Source organism: Mastacembelus armatus, chromosome 14 (assembly GCF_900324485.2).
Source record: "Mastacembelus armatus chromosome 14, fMasArm1.2, whole genome shotgun sequence".
NCBI classification, from domain to species: Eukaryota; Metazoa; Chordata; class Actinopteri; order Synbranchiformes; family Mastacembelidae; genus Mastacembelus; species Mastacembelus armatus.
The window spans coordinates 1,285,392-1,311,359 of record NC_046646.1 but is presented as its reverse complement, the minus strand read 5'-3'; the positions used below and the strand labels follow the sequence as shown (position 1 = coordinate 1,311,359).

The following is a 25,968-nucleotide window of genomic DNA, read 5'->3' as shown; positions in this document are numbered from 1 at the left end:
TACCATGGAGAACAGACCCCCTCTGTCCACCACCCAGAGAAGTCTGACATAATATCCTGCATCTTAGGTTGATCAAACTGAAGAATAATTACTTTTGGCCACATATTTTTGGGAGTTTCTTGGTTTGTCATCGCCTGGGAACATAATAAAAATTAGGTGGTTTTGGCTTCTGATGCATTTTCACTTTCTGTTTTTTGTGGGGTGAGGAGGCCTGCAGCATATAGAGGTCTCATCAGTGGAGCTGTGTCTGTGATCAGTAACAATATTGCAAATAAGCTTGGTATACCACTAGCTATTATCATTATTCTGTTAATCAGGAGCAGTTGTGCTGAGGCTAATTTCCTTCTCTTACATCTGGTTATATGTAATTACTAGGGGGCTTCCACACCTCCATCCACCCCTCCAGGCTCATGTCAGACCTACCTCATACTAATGTGAATGTGATACAGGGGAGTGGATCTACCTGTCAGACAAAATAAAATAAGTTTCCTAAAACATTGTAGGTGCTGCGACGTCCATGACTGACACAAGGCTGTTTGATGGAGGGTCGTGCTATGGGTTTATATTAAATGCAGCTATTTCTGAGGAGACACTAAATGTTAGATTGGGCATCTCATGTAATTTAGTGGCATTCTGTGGAAGGCAATATAAAACAGAGTGCAAAACAGCACAGCATACAATTGATGGACGTGGCTTGATCAATGAACAGGACCTGGACCTTGATGTTATAAACTTAAAAATAAATAAAATGAAGACATTATTTATCACCTGCTGGTAAAGATAAGGATAGCATTTTTAGGCTCAGCAAGCACTCAGTGAAGCTTAGGAATGGCAACCATGTTCTAGATTATATTTACAGCTTCCTTTTAATTGAAACTAATTGAAGCAAATTAATCATTGTCCCAACGGTTAGAAGTCCGTTCAAAGCATTATCCTCATTTTCATCTTTTTATAGAAGGACTCAGTATCTCCATGCTTGGCAAGACAGTGTGCAGAGAGAGGCTATAACAGTGCTAGGGGTTAGACGTGACACAAAATCTTGGTGCTCATCCAAATGAGTTATTAGTGATGATTAACTTGCATGTGTATATGTGTGTATGTAAGCATATCAGTGGTGATGCAGTGGATTTCTCTGTACAATTTTCTTGCTGGTTCCATATTGGCTTTGTCACTTTATCAGTGACATATCTATTGAGCTACACAGAGGTTGAATACTTAGCATCATATTATCTACATGCATTCTTAACTTTATCTCAAGTGTATCTTAAAATAATAAGGGCCACAGCTGACTGTGGAAATAACACTTGGTTCAAATTAGTTTTGTGGCCTTTAAAGACATTACATACTTTGCTAAGATACTATTATATTTATCACAGAGACAATATCAATCTTCACTTCTAACTGTCGGCCAGAAAGAGCAGACTAGTTTCCAAAATATCAATATTTTCCTTAAAAGTACTAATTGCGAGTAGTTAGACATGCAGGTAATGTGTTTTTTTCTGCAGGAAAATTCCAAAAGCTGCATTGTCTGTGTTGTAGCTCTGTTGCTTGTATAAAGTCAGTACCATCAGAGATACAGTGTGCATTCAGCTGACTGGACAAATAGAGTTGACAGACTGTAAACAGACTATCTGGCCATATGGTGTGAGGGTATTCCTTCTTGCCTATTTAGTGGTAAGTATGTTGAGACTTAACTGGAATTGATAGCACTGTTAGGCTGTTTTACTGTAGAGGCCATCCAAATGACATTGATCGGAAGGGTATTGATCTGTCACCAGTGGCTTTTGTCCAGATAACAAAATGATCATGAAGACCCACTTCACTCTTCCTGTGTGTCCACTAACTTACCTCATCAGCTGTGTAAGGGACCACCCTCATTCAAAGCATTGTTGGATAGAACAGGAAAAAATACTTAAGGAGAGGGGAAATAGTTGATATCTTGGAGCATTCGTGGAATTTCCTGATTCTGTCAGAAAAGATCTTGAGTACCCAGATTATTCATGCTTTTTAGGTTTTGCTCTGAAACAGGGTAGCTTAATAAGAAGCTTCACTGTTGCCACACATGTGAGAACATACTTTGGGTAAGTGAGTGCCTCAGATTTTTGTCAGGATGCCAGGCATAGATGATGAGTTCGTAACATGGTAGTTGGCCCCTGTCTGAGATCCAATAGAGGGAGCTTAATATGTGGGTTTGCTTGGTTTCAGTGTCTTAGAAAGCAGCAGAGGTTAAAACAGAAGGAGTGACTTTATTGTAGGAGTCACTCAAAGTGGCCAGGCTGCAGCCTCAAAGCTAATCCCAGACATATGTATTAAGTTGAAATGGTCCTTTAATTTTAGCTACAGAAGAAAGACTTTTAAAGTGTTAGTATCTTGACACAAAACAACATAGAGGTCTAGCACTTTAGATATTTTTAAATACTGTATATTGTATTGCTCTGTATAATGGGAAACAAGAAAACGGGATGACATTTAGTGAAAGCCAGTGGATTTTTCACAGCACATCTGTGTTAGGGGATTTCCTGAATGTTTTGTTGTTAAGATTGTGATTAAACTAAATTGTCAGTTTCTCAACATTAAACTTCATATCCTGTAAGAACAGAACCATTCTCAAAATGACCATGTTATCAACTCTCCCACTTCCTTTCGCAAGACTGCTCCACTTCCAAAGTCAGATTAAAATATACACAGTGGTCATTATCAGAGCTTTAAAGGTAACATTGAAAGAACCAATCTGAAGCAGAGATTCCTCATAGGGCCATGATAATCACAAAGTATTATTACAGGGGATTTTCCAAGACTTAAAATTGTCCTCATTGCATGGAAAGATACCACATTAAATGGGGGAAAAAAAAACACAAGCCACTAATGCAGTTTAGAGATATTTTAGCAGACAGGGTTTGGCCACATTCTTCTGCATTTTTGTCTATGAATTTTCAGAGTGAAACCATATACAAAGATCTAAAACCAAAGCAGGATTAATTAAAGTCCTTTTTGAACTTGCTCTTACATTCCCTAAAGCAAAACTCTATTCTATGTCTAATCATTGTAAGAGTAGTTTTCCAACTTAGCTTTGCAGTCTTAACATTGTCATATTCATACGGTTTGTTTTTAATGCATCCTTTCATGGTGCTACATTACCACAGCACACCTTACAGTTTCGCATGAGGCAGATTTCACGCAGTTGCTAGAGCCACAAAAGTGTAAATGTGTAAAATGATTGTGACTGAAAACAACAAGCGGAAAAGCTGGTTGAAAACAACAGCCAAGGAGAACATCAAATATGGATTTTACTCAAGCAGCATGACACTTTGTTCTATATATGTCTATAGTCCTTTATTAGTTGCAGTCTGCTTCTTGCTTATATCTAAAAACAAAAGCCCATGCCAGTTATTCTCTTGAACCCAAGAATACAGAGAGCACAGATGTGGGGTTCCTAAAATATTCAACATACAAAAGCAAAGAGCCAACAAATAATTTATTGAGAAAATAAAAAACAACAGCAGAAAACATAGAACAAAAGCCATTTAGTTGTCAGGGGTAAAGTTGACGCTGCGCAAAAGGCCTCAAAATATGTGTGTGCCTTTTGTAGGATGTGAACAGGCGGAAAAATATACAACAGGCCACCAGCCCCTACACCCAACGCACTCCACCCCATAGCTGAACCCGGAGCTCCCGCGGCCATTCATTCTGGCTGTATCTGGTTTGAGCTAGAACAATGAATTTTCACTTTCAGAGAGAATCTGTATCTCAGTGCTGATGAGTGTCTCTGAATGGCCTCTGTCCAGCCAGCGCTCAGTGTAATAAATCCCCTCCCCTCCCCCGGCTCCTCTGTCCTTCTATTCCCTCGCCAAGCATCACTCGTGCAGAACTGAGTGACTACAGTTTTTATCTCGGATCATCAACACTCAGGATCATCTGTGTTCAAATCTGTGGGCGGCTTCCTTTGGGGCAATTGTTAGCTTTGTAAAGTCGTTCAGTGAGAATCTTCTTTTTGCAGTCAGGGGAGCTCTGTAGAACTGCTGTGATGTGCTGGTATGCAACCTAAAAGTCCCAGTCCAATCTGAGTAAAACACTTCTTAGCAATGGGACCTAACTACTTCTGCCTGCTGTATTATGCTGTTTCCTGTCACTGCTCAGATTGATGCATTTAAGCATATTGAGCCTAGCATTCTGCCAGTCAGTGGAAATCATGACTTATCAGGACTGGGGAGGTTGAGCACATTCAGTACACTCCCAATAGTTCTTACTAGAAGCTATAAGCAGACTAGTGACTTTAGTCTGTAATTAAATGGAATGTTCTGCTTATTGTGACTAATGTTTACTTGCACTTAGTTAACGACCAATTTTTTTAAACACAGCTGAATCATTGTACATTTGTGCTGTATGTAAAACAGCAAAATATGTGTAATTTGGGCAGTCATACATAAAACACAACTCTCTGGTGTTTGGATCTCTTAATGAATCAAGCACCAGATGTGTACAGGTTTTTGGTTTTGTATTTGCATATAAATACCAGAAATGGCATGATAATCTGCTTAAAATACATTCCTGGATTTGAAGCTAATGGGAAAATATCAATTGAAGGTGACTTTTTATTTTGGTGTGTAGCATTCAACTTTCACATTTCACAAAGGACAAAAATATCTGTAAAATTAACATAATCTTGAACAAAACACATGTATTCTTTTTTGGGAAAACAGAGACAGCAGATGATTGAGGTCACCTGCTGCCTCTGTTCTTATCATGAACACTCTTTGGAACTTTGTCATAGTTTCCCAGTAGGTTGCACTGTGACTGGGCAGAACACCTTTACTACCTTTGTGACTATACCCATGGTGGCATAGTTACGTGACATCTTGGAAACAGAATGGGTGGCATGAAAGAGTCAGTTGTTTGGCTGTCTGATGCCTTTGTCTGGTATTTCCCACGGTAACCCATCAAGGATTCTTCCCTGAGCAGGTGATAGACGTGTGGCTCCAGTGGGTGGGGGGGTCAGCAGCAGGGGCCTCAGATGGTTTCCCATCCCAGCTGTTGTTCAAGTCACATTCCCTGTCGCTCAGCCCAGCCAGCCTATGCAGGGTGTGCTTTATACACAGTTGTTGTCTGAGGAGGCTGCTTATCGGCAAATTTTTGATGACATCTCAATATATTTTTTTTGACATGGCAGGCTCATAATGTTCAGAAGCAACTGTCTCTTGAAGTGAAAATCACTTCACTGATTCATTTCCATCTGTATGTCTGACAATTTTTTTTTTCTGTTTTCAGCATGTGTCTTATTAGAACAGGAATCTCTGCCCTTTTAATGAGTGATTGTATTTCAGAGATTTACATAAACCGCTACCCAAAACCAAAACTTTTAGATTTTGTTGTTTGAATCCTGCATGAAGCCGTGCTGTTTTTGTAAAAGTTGAATATGTCATATGTCACGATAACTCTCATTTGAACTCCCTTGTGGTTAAATCCTTAAGACAAATAACTGCTGGTTGTGGAGTGTACATATTCCATCAACTTTGTACATCAACCAAAAGTGCTTTCCAGAAGAATTCTTCAACAAACTGAAAGGAGAGTGCCTCTTGATGTAAATGATGCCCATGTACCATTACTTTCTCTAATACGTTTGTTATAAATGCATAAAATGACCCTGCTCCTCTTAACCATGCCTGCCTGTCAAAGCTCATTTCACCTGTGATCAGTCATCCCGACACAGTCACACACTCTTGGCAACCTTACATTCTGCCCTCCTATTCATGCACTCCACATTAGTGCTTACTGAGAGACACTGAAACAGCGGAAGTGCTTCCCACAGCATTATACAACATTGCCATAAGTAGCTTGTTTAGAAAGTCTTTGTCAAAGACTAAATTGTATTTGTATATTGTTATTTACTTTTATTTTTTTATTATCTGTTTTTTGTCCTGTCACTGTCATTCTGTTGGCACTGTGGAAGCTTCTGTCACGAAAACAAATTCCTCGTATGTGTAAATATACCTGGCAGTAAAGCTCAGTCTGATTCTGATTCTGATAAATCTTTGCAGCTATAGTCTATGCTTCAACACCTTGATTCGCTTTTTTTGTGGTATTGAAGACATTAAGTGTAAGCAACAATTAGATGTAAAGTTCACTTTCGTAAAACTCTGGTTAATGTTGCATTTCCGAAGATGGCACCTCAAATGTGTTCTTTAGGCCTAATATAGAAGCTTTTGCCCATGGTGTCAATCTGACCACCATTCTTTTACACTATTCACCCTTTTTGTACAAGCTGGTTTTTATTTCAAGACTGAAAACAAAGGCCGATTAATAGGTTAGGTTAGGCTGTGGGAAGCCACTGTTGGAAGAGTAAACTTAAGAAAAGCTGGCCTGGGATAGCATGTTGATGACTGAGATGAATGCTGCTGGGAGGTTCTAATATGAAGGCTTGAAAGCTTCCTGGTGCCACCTCACACATTATGTTGAGTGCCATAAATGTGCAGCTACATAGTCCAGCACATGAGTGGATTTGGCTACACTGTTGTTGTGTTTAATGCACTGTTACATTTGTCTGTTGGCATTCATGCTTTATTTTGTTATTGTCATTTCATTACAGTGAGCTTAAACAAGATGACTCCCAGTGCAGAGACATTTTAAAAAACACTGAACTCCTGTCTAGGCTGTAGAGATGTGCAGACTGGGGGAAGATACAACTGATGAAAACAGAAATAAAAGTTAGCAGAGTAGTATAAATAGTTGGTGTGTCCCTAAAGGCTGCATAACAAAAAGCACCCTTTCAGTTGAGTTCTGTTCTGCCTTCACCGGGCATCCTTGGAGCACACAGGAAGTGAGGCAGACTAAACCTTTTGGACCTGCTAAGTCAACACCTTTCTGCTGTGTGGTGTTATATTATTGTTCAGTTGTCAGTTGAGCCTTAGTTCATCACGGTCAGCTACGCTAACTGTCCACGTACTCAACAATAAGCGCTTATCTCCGCAGACTGTGGTACAGTGATTCAGCTGCCTCCCATACCTCTGTGTCAATGTGGCAGCCAAATAGGCCATTATTAGGTAAAGAGACTGCTGGCTGATCAAAAAACATGTTAAAAACCCAGGAGCCAGATTAGCCTGATATCTGCAGATATGAGTGTTTTCAGTGTCATATTTTATAGAGGAATTTTATATTTTGTAGAGGAATTATTGGTTAATTCTTGTGGCATAGTGATGGAATGCTATAGAAAAGGGTGAATATTTCTATTGAGGATACAATGTGGGTGTGTGTGAGTTTAAGTACACCAGGTGGGAGAGGTTTGGGTGCTTGGTTGAAAGGGCAGGCAGCACAATGTTATTCAGGGATTTACCATCATGTATTATTAAGTGACCAGTTTATTGATGACTCAGAGTAAGGTCATATTTGCAGTACAGTTGCAGTAGTCCTTAACTAAACACTGCTCCAGTGATTGGTTTCAGATTGCATCACAATCAGTCGACTCATGGCCTCATGAAATAATATGCTCCATAAGCTAGAGTTGTAGTCATACAAACATTTATTTTCATCATACTCAAAAAGGCCCGCCTGGAAATTGCATTCCTAATTAGGATTAAGGAAGGGGTCAGACAGCCTGGACTAGAATGTGAAGCATTTGCAATGAGCACTGCTGATGCCATCTGTGCACAGTGTGGTGAGGAGCTAATTCTGGCACTGACTGCAGCACCATTTAACACAGATTTCTGTGGTTGGAGCTCTAATTCAAATATGGGATTTGACTACAGACTGCAGCCCAAAAAACTGTTGCACTGAGCCCCCCCTCCCGGTTGTTAGATCTCCTTTAAGCTGACGCCATGGAGCTCCCCAATTCATTTGGACATCCAACATGTGTGGCATGTCAGATTGTTCGCATAACAGAGATGCTGCGCCAGGGGAGGCCTGCTCACCCTCTTGGCCTTGCGCTTCGATCTGTTTTGACAAGTCATTCTCACTGGCTGACTCAAGAGGCTGACCTGAACTGGAAAAATAAGGGGCTAATTATTTCATCATGAAGTATGGTCAGGGTTTCTTTAGGTGTGTCACTGAAAGGCAGGAAGAGCTACTGCTGCTTACACTTCTCACCTGTGATGGATCCCAATTAGCAAACTGCAAGGGGTCTGGCTGGTGCTGACAGCAACTATATATAGTGGTTGGACATTTGAATGCTAACCTGTTGTCACTCTGGTGAGGACCAGCTCACAATCGCAGGATTCTGCCTGTGATTTTGCACATCAGTGACTGATATCAGCTGAAGATTTAAGACTGCTACAGCAATCAGGTTTATTGTTTCCTATCCAGTACTAGTTTAAGATTCTGCTTAGCTAGTGTTACACTCAACACACGTAGTGTGGATCAATATGTAAACCACAATAAAATTACATTGTTTCTACAAATGTAATTGTACAGTATTATTTTCTCACATTGCAAATTGACAGCAGTAGTCACATTCCTAATCATTCATGACCAGATAGCAAGAGGAGGGGGTACGGTGTTTCAGCAGAGAGTGCAATACTGGAATTATGCTGCATCTCAAATATAACTCACTGCCATATTATGTTTTTCATGAGGATGACAAGCAGTATGATTTTGGATCAATAGATTTAGGTCTTACATGTTCTACGTATGTTTTAGATATTGTGCAACCTCAGACACAATATCTATCATTTGTTGTTCTGAGAAACTAAGCATTCATTCACTCCTACAGTCTGAAACTGTCACAAAACAAAGGTCCCCATTGCTATACATGGCTGCTGCAATTATGTGAAGTGGCAGTGTGACACCAAACAAGTATTTTACTCAGAAACCAGGATCTGATTTTTTCAGGACCAAGATGTTTCACGATATAATAAATACATTTTATGTCTGATATCACTTCTTCCTAACTGATTGACTAACTTATCGTCAAGACCTTGATAGGTTTGGAACGTGATTGCATGCAAGTTGTCTATGTGACACTTTCGGAAAGATATCAGATGTATGTATAATATATATGTATCAGCTGTCAAACGTTTTGCTGTCAGCATGACATATATTATAAATTGATTAAAAGAGCTATGATTATATAACATAATATAAAAGATTATTTACTAGACTGTTGTTAATCACGATGAGCGAGATATTCCAGTATCACTTTGTCTGTTATAGAGCTATAAAATATATTGCATAGGTCACTAACAGGCGGACTGCGATACAGGTGCGGACCCAGAAGCCGCCCCATATGGACCTGGCCCTACAGCCAAAACAGAAGATTGTGATTTAAAACCTAACGGGGCGCTTCTATTTCCACTGGCGCAGCTTTTTTAGACTTTACGGTAGTGGAAACACACAGACCAATTGCATGCGAGCTGAGCCATACCAGTGATACCACTCAGCCAATCAAGTCTGTTCATCCTAGGCGGTAAACATTACGACTCTACAGTGTAAACAGCGCTAGAGGCAAGTTACACATGAAAAGACAGTACAAAGAAAAAGAAAGATAGCGATACATGTAGAAAACAAAGGGAGAGAAACTGTAAAGTGAGACGGAGAAATAGAGAGAACTTAGTTAATGAGAGAACATTATACATATCTACAGCCAAAACATATATGTTCAGTTGTATGTTACATGAAAATAAATATTGTCAGAAAGTTTTTGAATTGTACTGAATTCATTTGATTTGACAGTCAGGTATTCATTACATGCAGATGTTGATAAAACTACTAGGCTACTTAAATACATATCACACTAACTAGTTAGACATTATGATCTTCCAGACCTTTGCTTCAAGAAATTTTCTCTAACTGGACCTCTTTAAATTTTAGTTGAATACCCCTGATATATTGCATTAGGAATAAAAGGCCTAAGTAAGAAATCGATACTAACTTAACTTATTCACAAGATAGAGACAAGAGCTCAATCTTATTAGAATAGCTTAAAAGTTGAATGAAATTCTAGAAATTTTAGAAGTGTGTATTTACTAAACAGTGAATGTGGACTCCCTGGGCATCTTGGCAAATGAAAGGCACTGTGTAAGGTGGAAGAGTAAAAGTTGCTTATCCTGCTCTGTGGTTTGGTCCTTTGAGCTAGTCGAGGTCAGAGTGAGAGGAGGCCAGATGTAGACGTTAACGCTGACACAAAGTGACAGGTTCCCAGGCATTCAGTGACACCATCAGAACCTCCCCACCCCCACCCCCACCACCAATCCTCTCATTGGCTCAGGCCGAGTCGTTGACCCGGCCTAGATCAGAAGGCTCAGCAGCAGTAAGGCACATGGGTTGCCCTGGTCTTACCGGGCTCACAGATCAGGGCCTGCAGCGGCCTCATATGTAAATGCAGAATAAATGAATACACAAGGATCCCTTGTGGGGAAAACAGAACTGTGTTTGAGTACACCTGCAAAAGATAGGATGCATTTGAATGAACTCCTGATACCAGGGTAGAGTGGCTGGTAGAAAAAAAGCCTGTTTGGGACAGCAGTCTCAGTTCAGGATGAACATGTGAACAACAAGACAACTGCGAGCCAACTTAATTTCCTTTAAATGCAACTTTAAAAATTCCTACATTTAGCTTTTTGTTTTCAGGTGATTTTACATTCATCCTCAGACTAAGTGCTATTAGCAGACTATATGATATGTAGTTATTAGCCTTTAGAGTAATGTGTACATTCAGATATTCAGATATATCCTTTACTCCTTATTGTTCCTTCTCTTCATCTTTTTATTTTGTTCCTTTTCTTATTAAAGCAGATCATCTTCTGGCCATTTAGTATTCTGCACACACTGACCACTTTCATTGCTGCACAATAATTCTTCAAACACTAGGCTACTTGGCCACAGAAACAGGCATCGCGACTGAGTCTATGCTTTTATTTTTGAAAAATATGTATATTTGCTCAGTGAGCTATAGATAAAGTCAATACCATCCAAATGTCTGTACTATAATTATGACGCATAATTAGTTTGGTCAGCATAAAGACTGGAAATGGAAAAAGTGATTAGTGTAAATGAATGAGATATATCTTGAGTTTTGAAGGTGGTAGGAGCTAAGTGGAGGCAGATTTTGTTACAACTAAACAGTCAGGCTGTCTTATAAACCAAGTTCTAGCTATAGCTTTATATTTAACATATACACATGACAGTGATGATTGAGCTTTTCCTCTAACTCTCCATCTTTTAAGTGATGTATGTTTCATTAGTCACATCAAAGACAGATAGGATAGCTAGAAAGCTGTTGCTGCTGTTCTTTCCTATTCTTACTGGAAACATATCAAACTATGACCCAAATACTGACATGCTAGACATAGCACGCCATCAGTGTATCACTTCACCCCTGATCAACATGTGATACATTTAAATGTAGGTTTCATATAGCTACATATTTTACATACACTTGTAGCTTGCTGCTCTTTCAGTGACGTGCTGATTTGGGTTCAGCCATGGCTCAAGCATGGTGTCATTAGCTAAGCAGCTGAACAGCATCAGATACAGTCTGACTTATCTACGTCTTCATGTGAATTTCCACAAATGCCTTCTGTTTGTGCCTTATAACTAAATCGTTTGATGTAAAGCTCAGGGAAACAAAGGTCTGCATTTAAAAACTAATATAGAGTAAGCTAAAAAATTAATAAATCCTAATTGTTTTTCTCCAGTTGATAAAACAAAGAGCCTAGTCAACCCAGCAGTGGAAACATTTTTTATGTTATCTGTAGTTCCTCTGTGATGATCTGAAATGTCCATGAGCCATCACCTCATGACAACACCAGGGAAGTAAAAGAAAGCTGGGATGGAGAGAGTTTAACACTGTTGGATGACCACAGCTGTGACAATACAACCTGGGGTCATTCTTCCTGCCAGCTCAGCCCTAAACCCTCTCTTTCATTGTCGTCATGTCACAAGTGTAGTATTTACATGGAAGAAGACTTCAGAAGTCTGTTTAGCCACTGCTACCAAAACAGGTAGGATTCTGTCTGGTGCAGGTCACCAGTGGGGGGAATGAAAAAAGAAAAACGGACAGAGAATCCAGTTACTATGGAAATATCACCAATATTGCTATAGGAACTGGAGCACCAGAGCACGCTTTGTCCAGGATCTAGATGTAATCGTCTCTCAGAAAGAAGCTTATGGTAATATGTGATGCTCTTATGAATTAATTTATCAGGCTTTGTGTCCCAGCTGACATCATAGAATTTTATCAAATAGAAATTAGCATCTCCTTAGGGTAAAAAATATAAGGCATGAGAGTGTTTCAGCAATACACTGTTCAGCTTACCTTATATCAGTGCCCCCAGTATTACAGTGCATGATTTAAATATTTATTATTAAGAGCTATTTCATTAATGATTGTACTGTGATATGTTTTTGTTTATAATTTGGCACAAAATGATAATTCTAGATTTGTGATAGGAACCACTAGGTTATAATGCATTTGTTTTGCAGCGAACGATTTTAATCACGTGTACAATAACAACTACCAGTGATTATAGGCTCTAGTTGTTCATGTTATTTACTTACTCAGTTGTCTTTATGGTGATGTCATTGTGACACAGTTGTCTTCAACACCTTTTCCATAAACACTTTGAAATTATCCTCTCTCCTGCCTTGATCATATTCTGCTTGGGGCTTACACTGAACTTTTGTGCACTGTGGCAAGAAACTTAGCAGTCATGTGTGCACCGCCAAGAACAGTTACATCGTTTGTAAGAGAACATAAGCATTTACCCCCGTTAAAAGCTGTTCTGCTCTCAAACTATGAGTAACCTTTGATGTGATTATCAGTGTTTCTCATCTTAGTTTTCTTTGTTTTAGAGACTAGCTATGTGTCTTTATTCTGAGAGGTTGGAGAAAACAGGCAGTGCAGAGTGATGTGATTATATAGCTTTATGTTAACCAGACAATGACGAAGCAGTGTTGAACATGAAACTCTGTGCTGAATTTGTGTCAAAGGTATTTGGTCCATGTTATTTAGCTAAAATTAGCAACATACTGTACAGTGAATATGTAGTATGAGTCTTTGGCACATCAGTCAGCATCAGTCAGTGTGTTTTATTATTTGTCATTTTGTTGAATAGGGGAGAAAAGCATCTGGTTAATCTGTATTTATAACATACAGGATTCTTCAGTGTGCAGTCTACTGAATGCACCAATCAATCAGAATGATTAGAATAATAAATACAATTCTAATAAAAAATTATAACAGCCTGATGGCTGTCCATATAAACAACTGGTTTAATCCAGAGGCTCCATGCAATTCAAGCAGCAGTCAGATATGTGCAGATTTTCCAAACAGCAAATGCTTGATAAAACTGGCTGTATACTTTGATGTCTGAGCCTCCAAAGGGGCGTGGGATTATTCTTCACAGGCACGAGGTGGAGATGTTCCATAGGGAATACCACCGGTAGCTTAATTGAACCTTTCTATTTATGATACCAGTCTCACCTCTCTCTGGATTCACAGAGCAGTGGTATAGGAAACTAGTGCAGTCTCCCCAGGGGTAACACCAGAAAAAGAGAGAGATTCATTATGTTGTACAGGTATCAGGAAATACCCACTCCATGCATATTGTATTATTGCATAGTGTAAAACCAAGGGGTGTTATGAGGGCATTACATTAAGATTACAGAGACGACCCTGTGACCATCATGTAGGCGATAAGGGAGGTTAAAACAAAAACTTTGAAGCAGATTAGCAGATCTGACACAGCTGTGTCCAGCCAAGGAAAAACAGAAGGGAAACATTAAAAAAAATTGATGGCATATGTAGGTCACCAAGCACCTGCATGGAGTAAAAACTAATAATCTATGTCACACACAGTTGGTCATGCACTGCTTGGCTGTACATAACTATTGTGTGAGACATTCTTACAGAATAATAGAGAAATAACATAACTCTCCATTTGGCTCCATTTGTGCAGAAGGCAAGGAGAGCACCTTAGTGGCTATTCAAGGAGACAAGAACACAGACAGGATGAGTAGGACATGATCAGGAAAGGATGTGTGAGACAGACTGGAGAAGAGATGGGAAACACCGCTCTCATAACACACAGTCAGCACTTCCTGAGCTTTCGAGCACGGGTATTTTACTGGATGGACCAGCTGTTTCTGGTTAGTTCCCACTTGAAGAAGATGCAACCTATGCTGAAAGGATACAGAGAAGGAAGCAGTTGTTAAATGGATTGCTCAGATATTTGGGAACTCATTGGTATCACAAACAAGGGAGTCAGTTAAATTCAGGGCTGTATTTTATTTTTTGTTTGTTTGCTTGTTTTTTTGTATGTTGCAAGTTCCCATAACTAGCTATAACTACTATATTTACCATTAGTATAATGGGAAACAACAGCAATAATTTTTCACCCATTATTTTGCGACAGGGATGATTAGAAATTTAGCACTCCTGCAACTTATTAAGGCTGCAGTCAATGCTATTTTCAATAATTGATTTATCTGCCAATCAGTTTCTTGGCTAGTGATAGATGTTTGTTTGAAATGTGCCTTTTCTCCATTTCTCACAGACCAGGTGAAATTTTCAAATGTTCATTTGTCCAATCATCAGTCTGAAGATAAACAGTTCGGGTAAACTCAATTAGCTTCATCAGAAGTATTGCACATAATAATCACCTGGACTAATTTATTGTTAACTTCACGTTCTATTTCCATACAGCATGTTCTGATATTTTGAACTCTTGGCGTACATGGCCTAGTTAGATTTGGTATTAAGTTCCACTGTACATTTGAAACTTAAACCCAGAAGTAGTACTGACATACCTCACATAAACAAGCGTTTGTCAGAAACGGTAAAAATAGCTTATTTCTACAAACATGTATGAACTGAATGTTAATTGATAGGATTTTGTTTGAAGAGCAGGTAGAATTGTGTAAAACATGGATTCAGTCGGATTGATACCTTGTTTTCTACCAGTGTAACGAAAACATTACCCTTCAGTCACTTTTCATACAAAGACAGCTTACATTTGTACAAGAGTAGAGCTATAGTACAAGGAAAGCATATTTCACACAGCTTTTTCTACCAGAACTGTGTTTTTCTACATGCAGTGCCATTGAGATGAAACTAGGTGACAGGCTTTGACTGGATTGGTGGTGCTTTGACTGTCACAGTTTTAAAAGGTGCAGATTCTCATCCTTACTCCTTTGCAATTCTTTGTTAAAGTTAGCATGCTTTTTTTTGTTATAAAACTAAACTTTATCCACATGGGAACGAACTTTGTTGTCTTTGTTGCTACAGCACAGTGCCTCATAAATTCCATTTGGAGATTCAAAGATGAATTAAATATTTTTTCAAATTAACATTTCATTGTTATCCTCAGCTTTTTGCCTCTGGCAGTTTAGGGTCAGCAGCAACAGAGCAGCACCCTTGACCTGTTCTGGCTTCAGTCTTGTTTCCAGATCTTTCAGTGTGAGTTCATATCTCTGCAAATATATACAGTAAATAGTCCCAATATGAGCTTCACGCACAAAATCTATATGTGAAACTTTCCAGAGAGCATTCATGCAGTGTTGTTGTTGACAGCAGCTGCTAAAAGCAAGCTGTCGTCTTCAGGACTGTGGGCTAATCAGCTTACCCTGTCTGCTTTGGCAGGTGACCTTAGACACTGCCATGCATCTAGATGACAGTTAATGGAGGTCTAGTTATTCCCCAAACAATCTTCTTTAAATAAGATGCCCAAAAAACCATTTCTTCCACACAAATTAGTGGACTACACCTTCATACTTTACATGTTTAAAAACTTTTGGGTTGCAGATGTGGTCTTTGTAGTCATGTTTTGTCTCGTTATAGTACTGTTATTTAAATGCCTCCAGAAGTGACAGCTCCAGAGATATCATACCTGGGGAGGGAATTTCGAAAATGTTGCACAGACCTGACCTCAGGGATGAAACTATTAGAATTTGTAGGTAAAAAGTCAGGGTTACTATAACCTCACAAAACATGTTGGTGGCCATAATTCAGGAATTGATATGCTTGTCATGACCACATTTCAGACAAATGTCTAACAAAATGATGAAATTTAATATCCAGAACATCAACCTGATTGCTAAAGTTCTAAAGCTGTGCAAAAATACTTTTCTGGCCATAATTCAGCTCAGGAATAGAATACAAAATTGTGACTCCTTCTCACATTTGGTTGGACACTAAAGAGGTGACAATAATCTTGGGTACCCACCTTGAAGCTGTGGTGATTTTAAAAACCATTGTCCCCATTTAAAGGTTCAGTGTGCAATATTAATATTAAAAGTAATCTGTTAGCAGAAATTGAATATAATATTCATAAATATGTTGTCATTAGTGTGTGATCACTGGAAAATACCAATTGTTGCATTTTCTTAATCTTAGAATAAGCCTTTAAATCCAACTTTTACAGAGGCAGCCATATTCCACCGCTATGTTTCTGCAGTAGCCCAGAAGGGACAAACCAAACACTGGCACTAGACAGGGAATTGCGTTTTGTATTAAATACCACCATACCCTCCCTCACACCTGGAAATGGTGTGAGAGGTGCTCAGAAGGCTGCATTCTGCAATCTCACCACTAGATGCTGCTGAATTTGTCACAATTTACACACTGCACCTTTAACCAACTGATACTTGGTCTACTTTAAATATGTTTTACACTTAATCATAACCCAGGTCATCTTTTTTCTTTACAACTTACCCCTGAGATGTATCGTGATTGCCCTGTATGCTGTGAGCCAAGCAACCTCTTCTTGATGTGTATATTCAGTTAAAAAAAATCCAAGCCCATAGTTAGGAGTCATATCAGTTATAGGAATCACACCTTGTTACTCTGTTTTTCAAGCTTCACCTAGGAGTTTGCAGCAGTGGAGACTGCACAAATGGAGATAAAATGTTTCATTGATTTTCAGTGATGGGACAATCTGCACAAATGACCCTAACAGACCATCATTTGATGGCTTTGGAAGTGTCCGTGTTCCTTAGTTAACATTCATACGGAGGTGACATAGGTTGGTGGGGCACATCACTAACTGTAACATCAGCGATATACAGCTCCAGGACCGGTGACACCTGCAGAAGGTACAGAGAGAGGGAGAGAGCACAAACTAGGGGAGAGAGAGAGAGCACAAGGTTAGTAACATTCAATGGTGTCATATACATGTGAGTTACAGTAATCTAGCCTTGAGGTAACAAATGCATGGACTAGCTTTTCTCTGTCATTTTGAGACAGGATGTTACTTATTTTGGCAATATTGCGCAGGTAAAAGAAGGCAGTTCTAGAGATTTGTTTTATGTGCGAGTTAAAGGACATGTCCTGGTCAAAAATAACTCAACTTTCACAGTAGCGCTGAAGGCCAGGGCTATGGCATTTAAAGTAGCTATAATTTTAGAAAAGTTATTTCTGAGGTTTTTAGGCCCAAATACAATAACTTCTGTTTTCTATGAATTTAAAAGTAGAAAGTTACTGGTCATCCAGGCCTTTATGTCAGTTAGATACACCTGAAGTCTGGTTAACTGGTTTGTGTTAACAGGTTTCATAGATAGATACAGCTGAGTGTCACCTGCATAGCAGTGGTAATTAATAGAGTGCTAAAGAGTCTAAAGGAAACATGTACAGAGTGAACAGAATCGGTCCTAGGACAGAGCCTTGTGGAACTCCATAACTAACTTTTGTGAGTGTGGATTTTCATCATGGACATGAACAAACTGGAATCTGTCCGATAAATAGGATTGGAACCATTTTAATGCTGTTCCTCTGATACCAGTCACATGCTCCAATCTCTGTAATAAGATATTGTGGTCAATAGTGTCGAATGCAGCACTAAGGTCTAGGAGGACAAGTATAGAAACAAGTCCATTATCTGAGGCTAAGAAGATCGTTGGTGACTTTTAACAGTGCTGTTTCTGTACTATGATGTGCTCTAAATCCTGATTGAAAATCTTCAAATAGTTCATTCCTGTGTAAGTGGTCTGATAGCTGCTTAGCAACAGCTTTTTCTAGGATTTTAGAAATAAATGGTAGGTTCGATATTGGTCTATAATTAGCCAAGACTCCTGGATCAAGACTAGGCTTTTTGAGTAAGGGTTTGATTACTGCAGTCTTAAAGGCCTGTGGTATGCAGCCTGATACTAGAGATATATTTACTTGTTATAAAATTACTTAAGTCTGTCAAATAGCCCCTCTGATGGACAGGTGAGATGAGTGCAGTTTGACCTACTTATTAATAACCAAACCCAAATCAGGTGTGCTGGCACTACTTAAAGTCTAAGTCATATCAGAGGAATCACTGCTCTTTATCCAACCCACTTCTCCAAGCCCCCATGTGTCTGTGATGAAGTTAGCTTGCCTCTTTTCCTTTTTTACTTTAGATTGCACCTTTGATACTTTACCTTAATGTTTAGTTACTAACTAGTATTGTGTATGTGCCTTGCTTCAGAAACCATGGTATGAATGGAGAAAATAAAACTGAGAAATCTGATCCACATCTGGTGTTATCTCTTTAATTTGAGAAGCTACTGTGGTCAGCCTTCACTACTGCTAGAACCAAATATAACTGGCATTACTAAGTCTAATAAAGATCAGTTAATTAATGGCAGGTTAATTAAGAGTGAGGCTCTCAAATGAGTTATAACTGTTCTGAGGATGAAAGTTTAATAAGTTTGAGTGGAAGATTGCAGCTACCCCTCCACCTCGACCTGTGCTTTGAGGAACCTGACAATTTTTATGAGTGGGGGGGTTGATTCATTCAGACTGACATATTCATGCTGCTGTAGCCAGGTTTCAGTAAGACAGAGTAAGTCAATTTGGTAATCAGTTATCAAATCATTTACTAACAGAGATTTAAATGAAAGAGACCTAATATTTAATAATCCGCATCTGACTGTTCTGATTTTCTGTTCGATAAGCGGAGTGGTCTTAATTTTTATAAGGTTTTTATGAATAACTCCTCTTCTGTTAACATCTGATTTATTTGATTTATATGTTCAAGGGGCAGACACAGTCTTTGGTTTTTGGTTTGAGGGGGGTGATGGCTCTACAGAAACTGCAGAGAGATATTTTAGACTCTGCGTCCCGGTCCCCACTCTGGATTGTCAAACTTTAGGTTGGCTAAGAAACTCGGCCAAATTTCTAGAAATGAGAGCTACACCATTCAAAGTGGGATGGATGCTGTCCCTCGCTACCAGACCGGGTTTTCCCCAGAAAGTGGCCCAATTGTCTACATACCACCAAAGATCTTTCCTGGGTGCTTTTGCACCATTCGTCCAACATAGGCAACACCATCAGGCCCAGAGAGAGTCAGACATAGAGAAAGGCATGGAGTGAGAGGGCTCAGCAGGCGGTTGAACTACTGGCATCATGAGCTTGCCCTGAAAAGGGCACATGCCTCCATGCACAATTATCCACTGTGCATAGAAACAGCACCCCCACCACAGACACATGCGCTATGGTTTGACCAACACACTAAAAATGGAAAATGGGCACTAACAGAACAAGGCTAGGATCTTGTGATCATCACGCCAATGTGGAATTTATATTTAAATATACTTCAATGCGTCTTGAAGAAGTGAATGGGGTACAGACATCACTACAAACAACCACAGCATCAATGGATGTCAGCTGCTATTGTGCACATTATACAAAGGCATGAGATCAATACTGTATCATGAAAATCCACATTGTGGAGAGTCTTGTGTTCTACTTTCTTGTCTTGTTTTCCAGGCTACTTCAGTGTGTTAGCAGTGGTACTGAGAACAAGCAACAACTCACCATGGACCAATGAATTTGACAGTAAGGGCTAACAAACTAATACCCATAAAAAAAAAAAGAAATAGTTTGTCTTTTTTTTACATCAATCTTGAATTTATGTCATCTTATCACTCTTTTTTTTCCACTGTGCTGCAGAAATTGAGCTATCATGTTTGATTGATTCAATTTCTACAACCAATCCCAGAATTGAATGGAAGAAGATAACAAATGATGGTCCAAGTTATGTTTACTTTGACAAGAAGATCTCAGGTAGTGTAGAAAATTAAATCAAGTGATATTTCTGTATCTTTAGCATATTCAGTTGTGTTTGTGTTTTTACAGTTTCTTGCTCAATTAAATGACATTGTTGAACCTGTTTTTTTTCTGACAGGTGACCTGGAAAACAGAGCAGTGATCAGAGAACCTGCCACATTACTTATAACCAATGCCACACGGTCGGACACAGCAAAATATCGTTGTGAGGTCACAGCCATTGATGACCAGAAGTCATTTGATGAAATTGTGATTGACCTTGTTGTAAGAGGTACTTTAACTTGTGTCACTGATTAATCTTTGTGTATGCTTTAGGCCTGTATTGCATGTAGAGTCAAAGAAAAAGACATAAATATGCAAATATGATAAAGGTGGTTCTAAACACAGAAAACAAGAAATCATTGTGCCCTTCAAAGAGAGCCCTTGCTTAGTGATTCACAGTTTAGATGCTGTAAGATGAAACCGTGTTGTAGGTTGCACCATCCCTTTGGCTTACATTTGAGGATGCGTTATGACCAGACCTGCCCAGCTGCAAAGGCGTGTTCTGGGCTATAAGAGGAAACCTCTGAAACTGCATCTGCCCTGAATTGCAGTTCTAAAGAAAGCAAGTGCTGCATGTTTTGGTGGTGCTTTTTGGCACAGGCCAAAAATCATGTACTTGTCAGGTCAATGAAGTCAGCCCAATGAACCATAAGGGGACAGGGTGACATTGTTTTTTGTTTGTTTGTTCAAAGCATCAAAGTCAGTCATAGTCCTAGCAGCATCATAAAAGAATAGTATTATATTGTTTATCACTGTGATGCTCACTGGAGCTAAAAATCCTATGGTGAAGTTATCCATGAAGACTCACTATAGTGACAATGGTCATATGCTTTGTGGTTTCACAGTAAAACCAGTGGTGCCAAAATGCAGTGTCCCCAAATCCGTGCCTTTTGGGAAGTCAGCTGAGTTGAACTGTGTGGAAGAGGAGGGCTTCCCCAAGTCTCAGTACCAGTGGTTCAAGAACAGGGAGGAGATTCCAGATGACCCAAAGACCAGCCTGAAGTTCTTCAATTCCTCATACATGCTTAACGTAGAAACAGGAACTCTGGTTAGTATGTGCATGCATATCTTTGGACAAGGGCATACATTAGTAGCATGGGTGGGGCAACAGGGATGGTGGCCTGACGCCCAGGGGTGGGGGCAGATATTTTGGGGAGACAGTTGATGGTGCGAGAGGACTTGAGCCATGAGGGGAATCTGCTGTCCTCATTTGCACATTCCTCAATTCTCACTTGCTTTCCAGCACAGCTCAATCTGCTCACTGGCTCCCCTTGAACATTCTCTTGTCAACCTTCATGTTGGGCTCTAAGATGTGACACCCCACAGTAAACCAGAGTGTTAGTCTTTACGTGAAACTCTAGCGCAAGTGTTGCAAGTTATCGATGTTAACTAATGAGTTTTGGAGGATATTTTTCCCACTGTGCTAACCTCATTTACTGTCATTCTTTTATTTGATCACAGATAATAGAGTTTTCATTTTGGTTTGCTCCTCCAGTATGAGCAAAAAAGTCCACCAAATGATTGAGAGAGAGCGGAGCCTGTAAAATTTTTTATAACTTTGTATTAGACTGCATTACATGACTTGGCTCGGAAAGGTTTTTTCTGTAATTTCTTATTTTATCAACACTGAATTATTTCTTCAGATTTAAGATAATAATAGATCTCTATAAAAACAAACGTAAGCTATAAGGAGATGAACAAATAAAATGAAAAACAAAGAAAATACAGAATAATAATTCATTATTTTTTAAATCATCAATTTATCCCCTACATTAGAGTTAATGTTCTCCATTCTCCTTCACCATTTTATGAGCATTTCATAATAGTGAGTGCAGTGAGTTTCAGTGCCATTGAAGAGGGCAGCTGACTACCCGCTGTTTTAAAAAAGCTTATCTAATAATCTAATCTCTATAAGCTTCTCTGGTATGTTGCCTTAAAGTCTGACAGCACTATACTGTGTAAAGTTAAGGTATGTACAGCGTATACTTTGCTTTTTGCACTGAAAAATGTCATATCAGTGCTCATTTTTGCACTATTTTATCAGAAACAGCTGTAAGATTTTTATAGTTGAAGTCCACTGAAATAGTAATGACATTTTGTCTGTTGCCAGAAAGGTGGTACGTATATTACTCCTTCTCAGCTCACAGTAACTGTCAGCACGGCTTCCCTCTATGTTGGACACACCAGTATAATAGCCTCTATGATTTCATGCAGATTTTATTTTTGTGGAAAACAATACTGGACAAAATAAACAGAATTTGTTTCATATTTGGAGTTTGCATTAGATTTCATTACTAAATTAACCACTTTGTGATTTCTCCCTTCCAGAAATTCTCTGCAGTCAGAAGAGAAGATGCAGGCGAGTATTTTTGCCGAGCAAAGAATGATGCAGGATATGCTGAGTGTCCACCACAGACAATGGAAGTGTGTAAGTGTGTCACAGACATTGTTGAAATGAGCATCCCATACGATGATCTAGGTAATCAGAGATAATTTGAAATAGTGTCTTTAAAAGAAATATTGGCAACAGTACTCTTGTCAGCCAACAAGGTTATCCAAATGTCACTTTAATTTCTGCATTCTGCCTTGACCTACACAGACGACATTGATGTTGTTGGGATTATACTGGGAGTGCTGGTGGTGGTCATAGTGCTCTTATGTATATCAGTGGGGATCTGCTGTGCATATAAGCGAGGCTACTTCTCCAGCCAGAAACAGACAGGAAACAAGTAAGACATCAAGACATGCTCCTTTTCAAAGCATCGGCAACACACATTAACCATTAACCCTGTATTCCTCTCTAAACCTATCATCCATTAAACCATAATGTGCTTTGTGTTCTTCAGTTACAAAGTTCCAGCGAAAGGAGATGGCATGGACTATGTCAGGACAGAGGATGAGGTGTGTAGATGCCAGTTAGATATGTATCCTTACAGAATGAGTAAATATTGTTATTAAAAAGATTAAAGCTTATTTTGATACTGATGTCCAATCAGTGTTTCAATTGTCACTTCTAAGGAAGCGTTAGTATTTATCTTAAATATATAATCAGCAGTAATACAAAGTATCAGACTTTTGGTTAATTGGCTAAAAATGCAAAACATACTACCTGTACTCTTTTAAAGACTCATGAGTTCACAATCTGCTTTTGATATTAAAAACAGGCTTAACTGAGACATGTCAATGAAGTTCTTACTACATTTAGTACATGGCTAGTGGACAATAGACTAGAACTAAATTTAGGTTAAATGGAATGTGTTTTGTTTGCCTCAAATAATAAACTTAATAGCAAGCCATATTTACTGTTTCGGGTTACGTGTCATTTTAGTGGCCCATACAACAATTGGTTATTATAGTTGTCTAGCTGGTTAAAAATATCTATCAAAACTTGTTGAATAGAAAATGAAACATCACATCACAAGATATATAAAAGGTACCTAAGTACTTGAATTGTTCCGGTCCTAATTATCATCTTTCACAGCAGTAAAGGAGATTAAAATCTCTGCCAAAACACTAAATGAACAGTTATTCCCTTTAGTTTCTGAATTCTTAATTATTGCTCCTGTTTGGCTGCATGTTCTGTGCAGGGGGATTTTCGACACAAGTCATCATTTGTGATCTGAGAAGGGGGAAGATGATGAGGGGCATTGTGCTGAGTGAAAGACATAACATGTGGGGCTGCACTCCTTGGCTGACCATGGAGCCGCCACAGTCCATGCTCTGAGCTCTCAGCCTGGCTGAAATCTAACTGCTCACGTTTGCCAAAGGTGACAAGTATTGACAGGACAACGGTTTGTAAAAGCATTATACACACAGGGACAGTAAAGTATTTGTCAAATTATATCAACTGAATTCTTTTGCTAAATTATGAAGTTCTTACTTTACATGTATTGCATTGGTTTTTACCAGTAATTAGGTGAAGAAAAAGAAATATTTGCTTTGCCAATTGCAAAAGGAGCAGTCTCTCCTACAAAGTCAGTCTATCATGACACATTTCTACTGTTAACTTTTGGCTTCAAACCTTTTGTCATTTGTATAACATTTCTTTGCTACTGTTGAAATTTGTCAGAATATTTTTGATGGAATATATTTTAAAATGCCTATAGATAAAGGTTTACTTTTTTAAATATTTGTACGAATCTGTTTTTTTTTTTTGTTTGTTTTGTTGTGAGTAAAAACACTTTAACCACTTTGCATCAAGCTATAAACATTTACAATTTTGCAATCAGAAGAAAAAAAATACTTGTATTAGCATATCAAAATGTGGCCATTGATCAGCAGTCTTATATATTTCATTTCTCTGCTGGGAAGGTCCAGTTTCTGTTGTGAGAGACTTCCACGTTAATGTTTGTAGATAGTCTTAGTCAGACGCTTTGAACGAGTGCCAGTCAAATGCTGTGAAATACTGTACACAGTACATCAGTGCTGTGTTTTCTTGATTTTAAGTGTCCTTCCATGGTTCCTGTTAATCTTGTATATATTGAATTTACTGCTGTGATACATGTGTTTAGTATTCCACTTTACTATAATGATGATCTTACAGAGTTTGTAAGTTAACCTTCCAGACCCTAGCAAAAGTAAAGTTAAATCTGTGATTGTACTTTAAAAATATGTGTGTGTGTGTGTGTGTGTGTATATATATATACACACACACACACACACACACATATATTTTTATATGTGTATAATATATATATATATATATATATATATATATATATATATATATACACACACACACACACACATATATTTTTATATGTGTATAATATATATATATATATATAAAGGTTGTTTTTTTTTTTTTCAAATAGAAACAAAAGGGAGGACCTGACACAGAGGACATATACTACTTTCTACTTTTCTGTTGTTGTGACTGACAGCTGAAACCTGTTGTGGTTATTTTAACTACTGAGTCACCTACTTTTAAACTATAATTACGAAAGATACATTACTTAGGTATTCAGATAGACCACATCGGATCACCTATTTCCCAAAGTCCAATCTGTTCATGATTTGCTTTTGTTAACACTTGTAACCTTTAGTTTTCAATAAATGCTTTAGTTTGAAGAAAAGGAAATTTAGGTTTGACTGAAGATCATATCATACTCATTCCTCTCAGCAAAGATGGAGGCAAACAGAGCTCACCGTACACTTCAGTGTCACTGTAATATACAGCTGGGGTCTGGATGGTTAACAGTTGTACTAATTGTATATAGATTTTTTCTCTCTCTCTCAAGATTATGTAAAGCAGTGAGAAATGTAAAAAAATCCTATACAAGGCAATATGAAACTCTTTCCATTTGTGAATAGGTAACACTTTATCATATCACTCATAATGCATAAAGAAGAGCTTCCTTAAACATGAATGCTAAGTTCAGTCATGATTCTGTCCCTTTCTGTTTTTAAAAGGTATTCAAAACAATATAGCATTCTGGGTCGAAATTGTTTTATTTTTTACCGTATCTCATCATCTTTTTGAGCACCTGCCAGATAAAACACATGAAATTCATCAGTATTCATGTCCCATGAATCTCTTCTTCAGCTCTTATGAATGATTTATAATCCACAAGTGTGATAAAATGTTTACTGAACATCAGTCATGGTAGAGACGATTTGCCCAGAATTTGCACATAGGAAGCTGTAAGCACTGCTTATACTTTTTCCAAGCAATCATATTGCATTAGCAGAACCAAGAGAAAATGTTTGAAAATGTATCCCAATTAAGTTTACATTTGAATTCACTTACGGTTACATTTCAGTGTATGGTGAGAGACAAGCCACGTAGCGCATGCATGCATAAGTTCCCCTTCCTCATTTGTACATATTTCATTCCTCTTAAGTGCCTTCTGCATTTAAAGTGATCCCAGGTACAACTCTACAATACTGTTTGAGACTTCATGTTTTCCATTCATTTAACCACAAGCATGGCGTTTGAGAGGAATGATGTCACTGCAAATTTCCATCGC

At 38.5% G+C, this 25,968-nt stretch overlaps 1 protein-coding gene across 1 annotated transcript in view; it reads left to right on the top strand.

Moving 5' to 3' along the window:
* LOC113143019 (junctional adhesion molecule C-like) overlaps window positions 1-24,597 on the top strand; it is a 30,038-nt gene extending 5,441 nt beyond the window's left edge. The window contains exons 3-10 of the mRNA XM_026328438.1: window positions 19,658-19,726; window positions 19,841-19,954; window positions 20,076-20,228; window positions 20,845-21,047; window positions 22,328-22,427; window positions 22,599-22,728; window positions 22,846-22,900; window positions 23,587-24,597. Of these exons, the coding sequence (XP_026184223.1) occupies window positions 19,658-19,726; window positions 19,841-19,954; window positions 20,076-20,228; window positions 20,845-21,047; window positions 22,328-22,427; window positions 22,599-22,728; window positions 22,846-22,900; window positions 23,587-23,622 (860 nt within the window). The 3' untranslated portion in view covers window positions 23,623-24,597. The remainder of the gene's footprint in view (window positions 1-19,657; window positions 19,727-19,840; window positions 19,955-20,075; window positions 20,229-20,844; window positions 21,048-22,327; window positions 22,428-22,598; window positions 22,729-22,845; window positions 22,901-23,586) is intronic.
* Window positions 24,598-25,968: the final 1,371 nt, after the last annotated feature.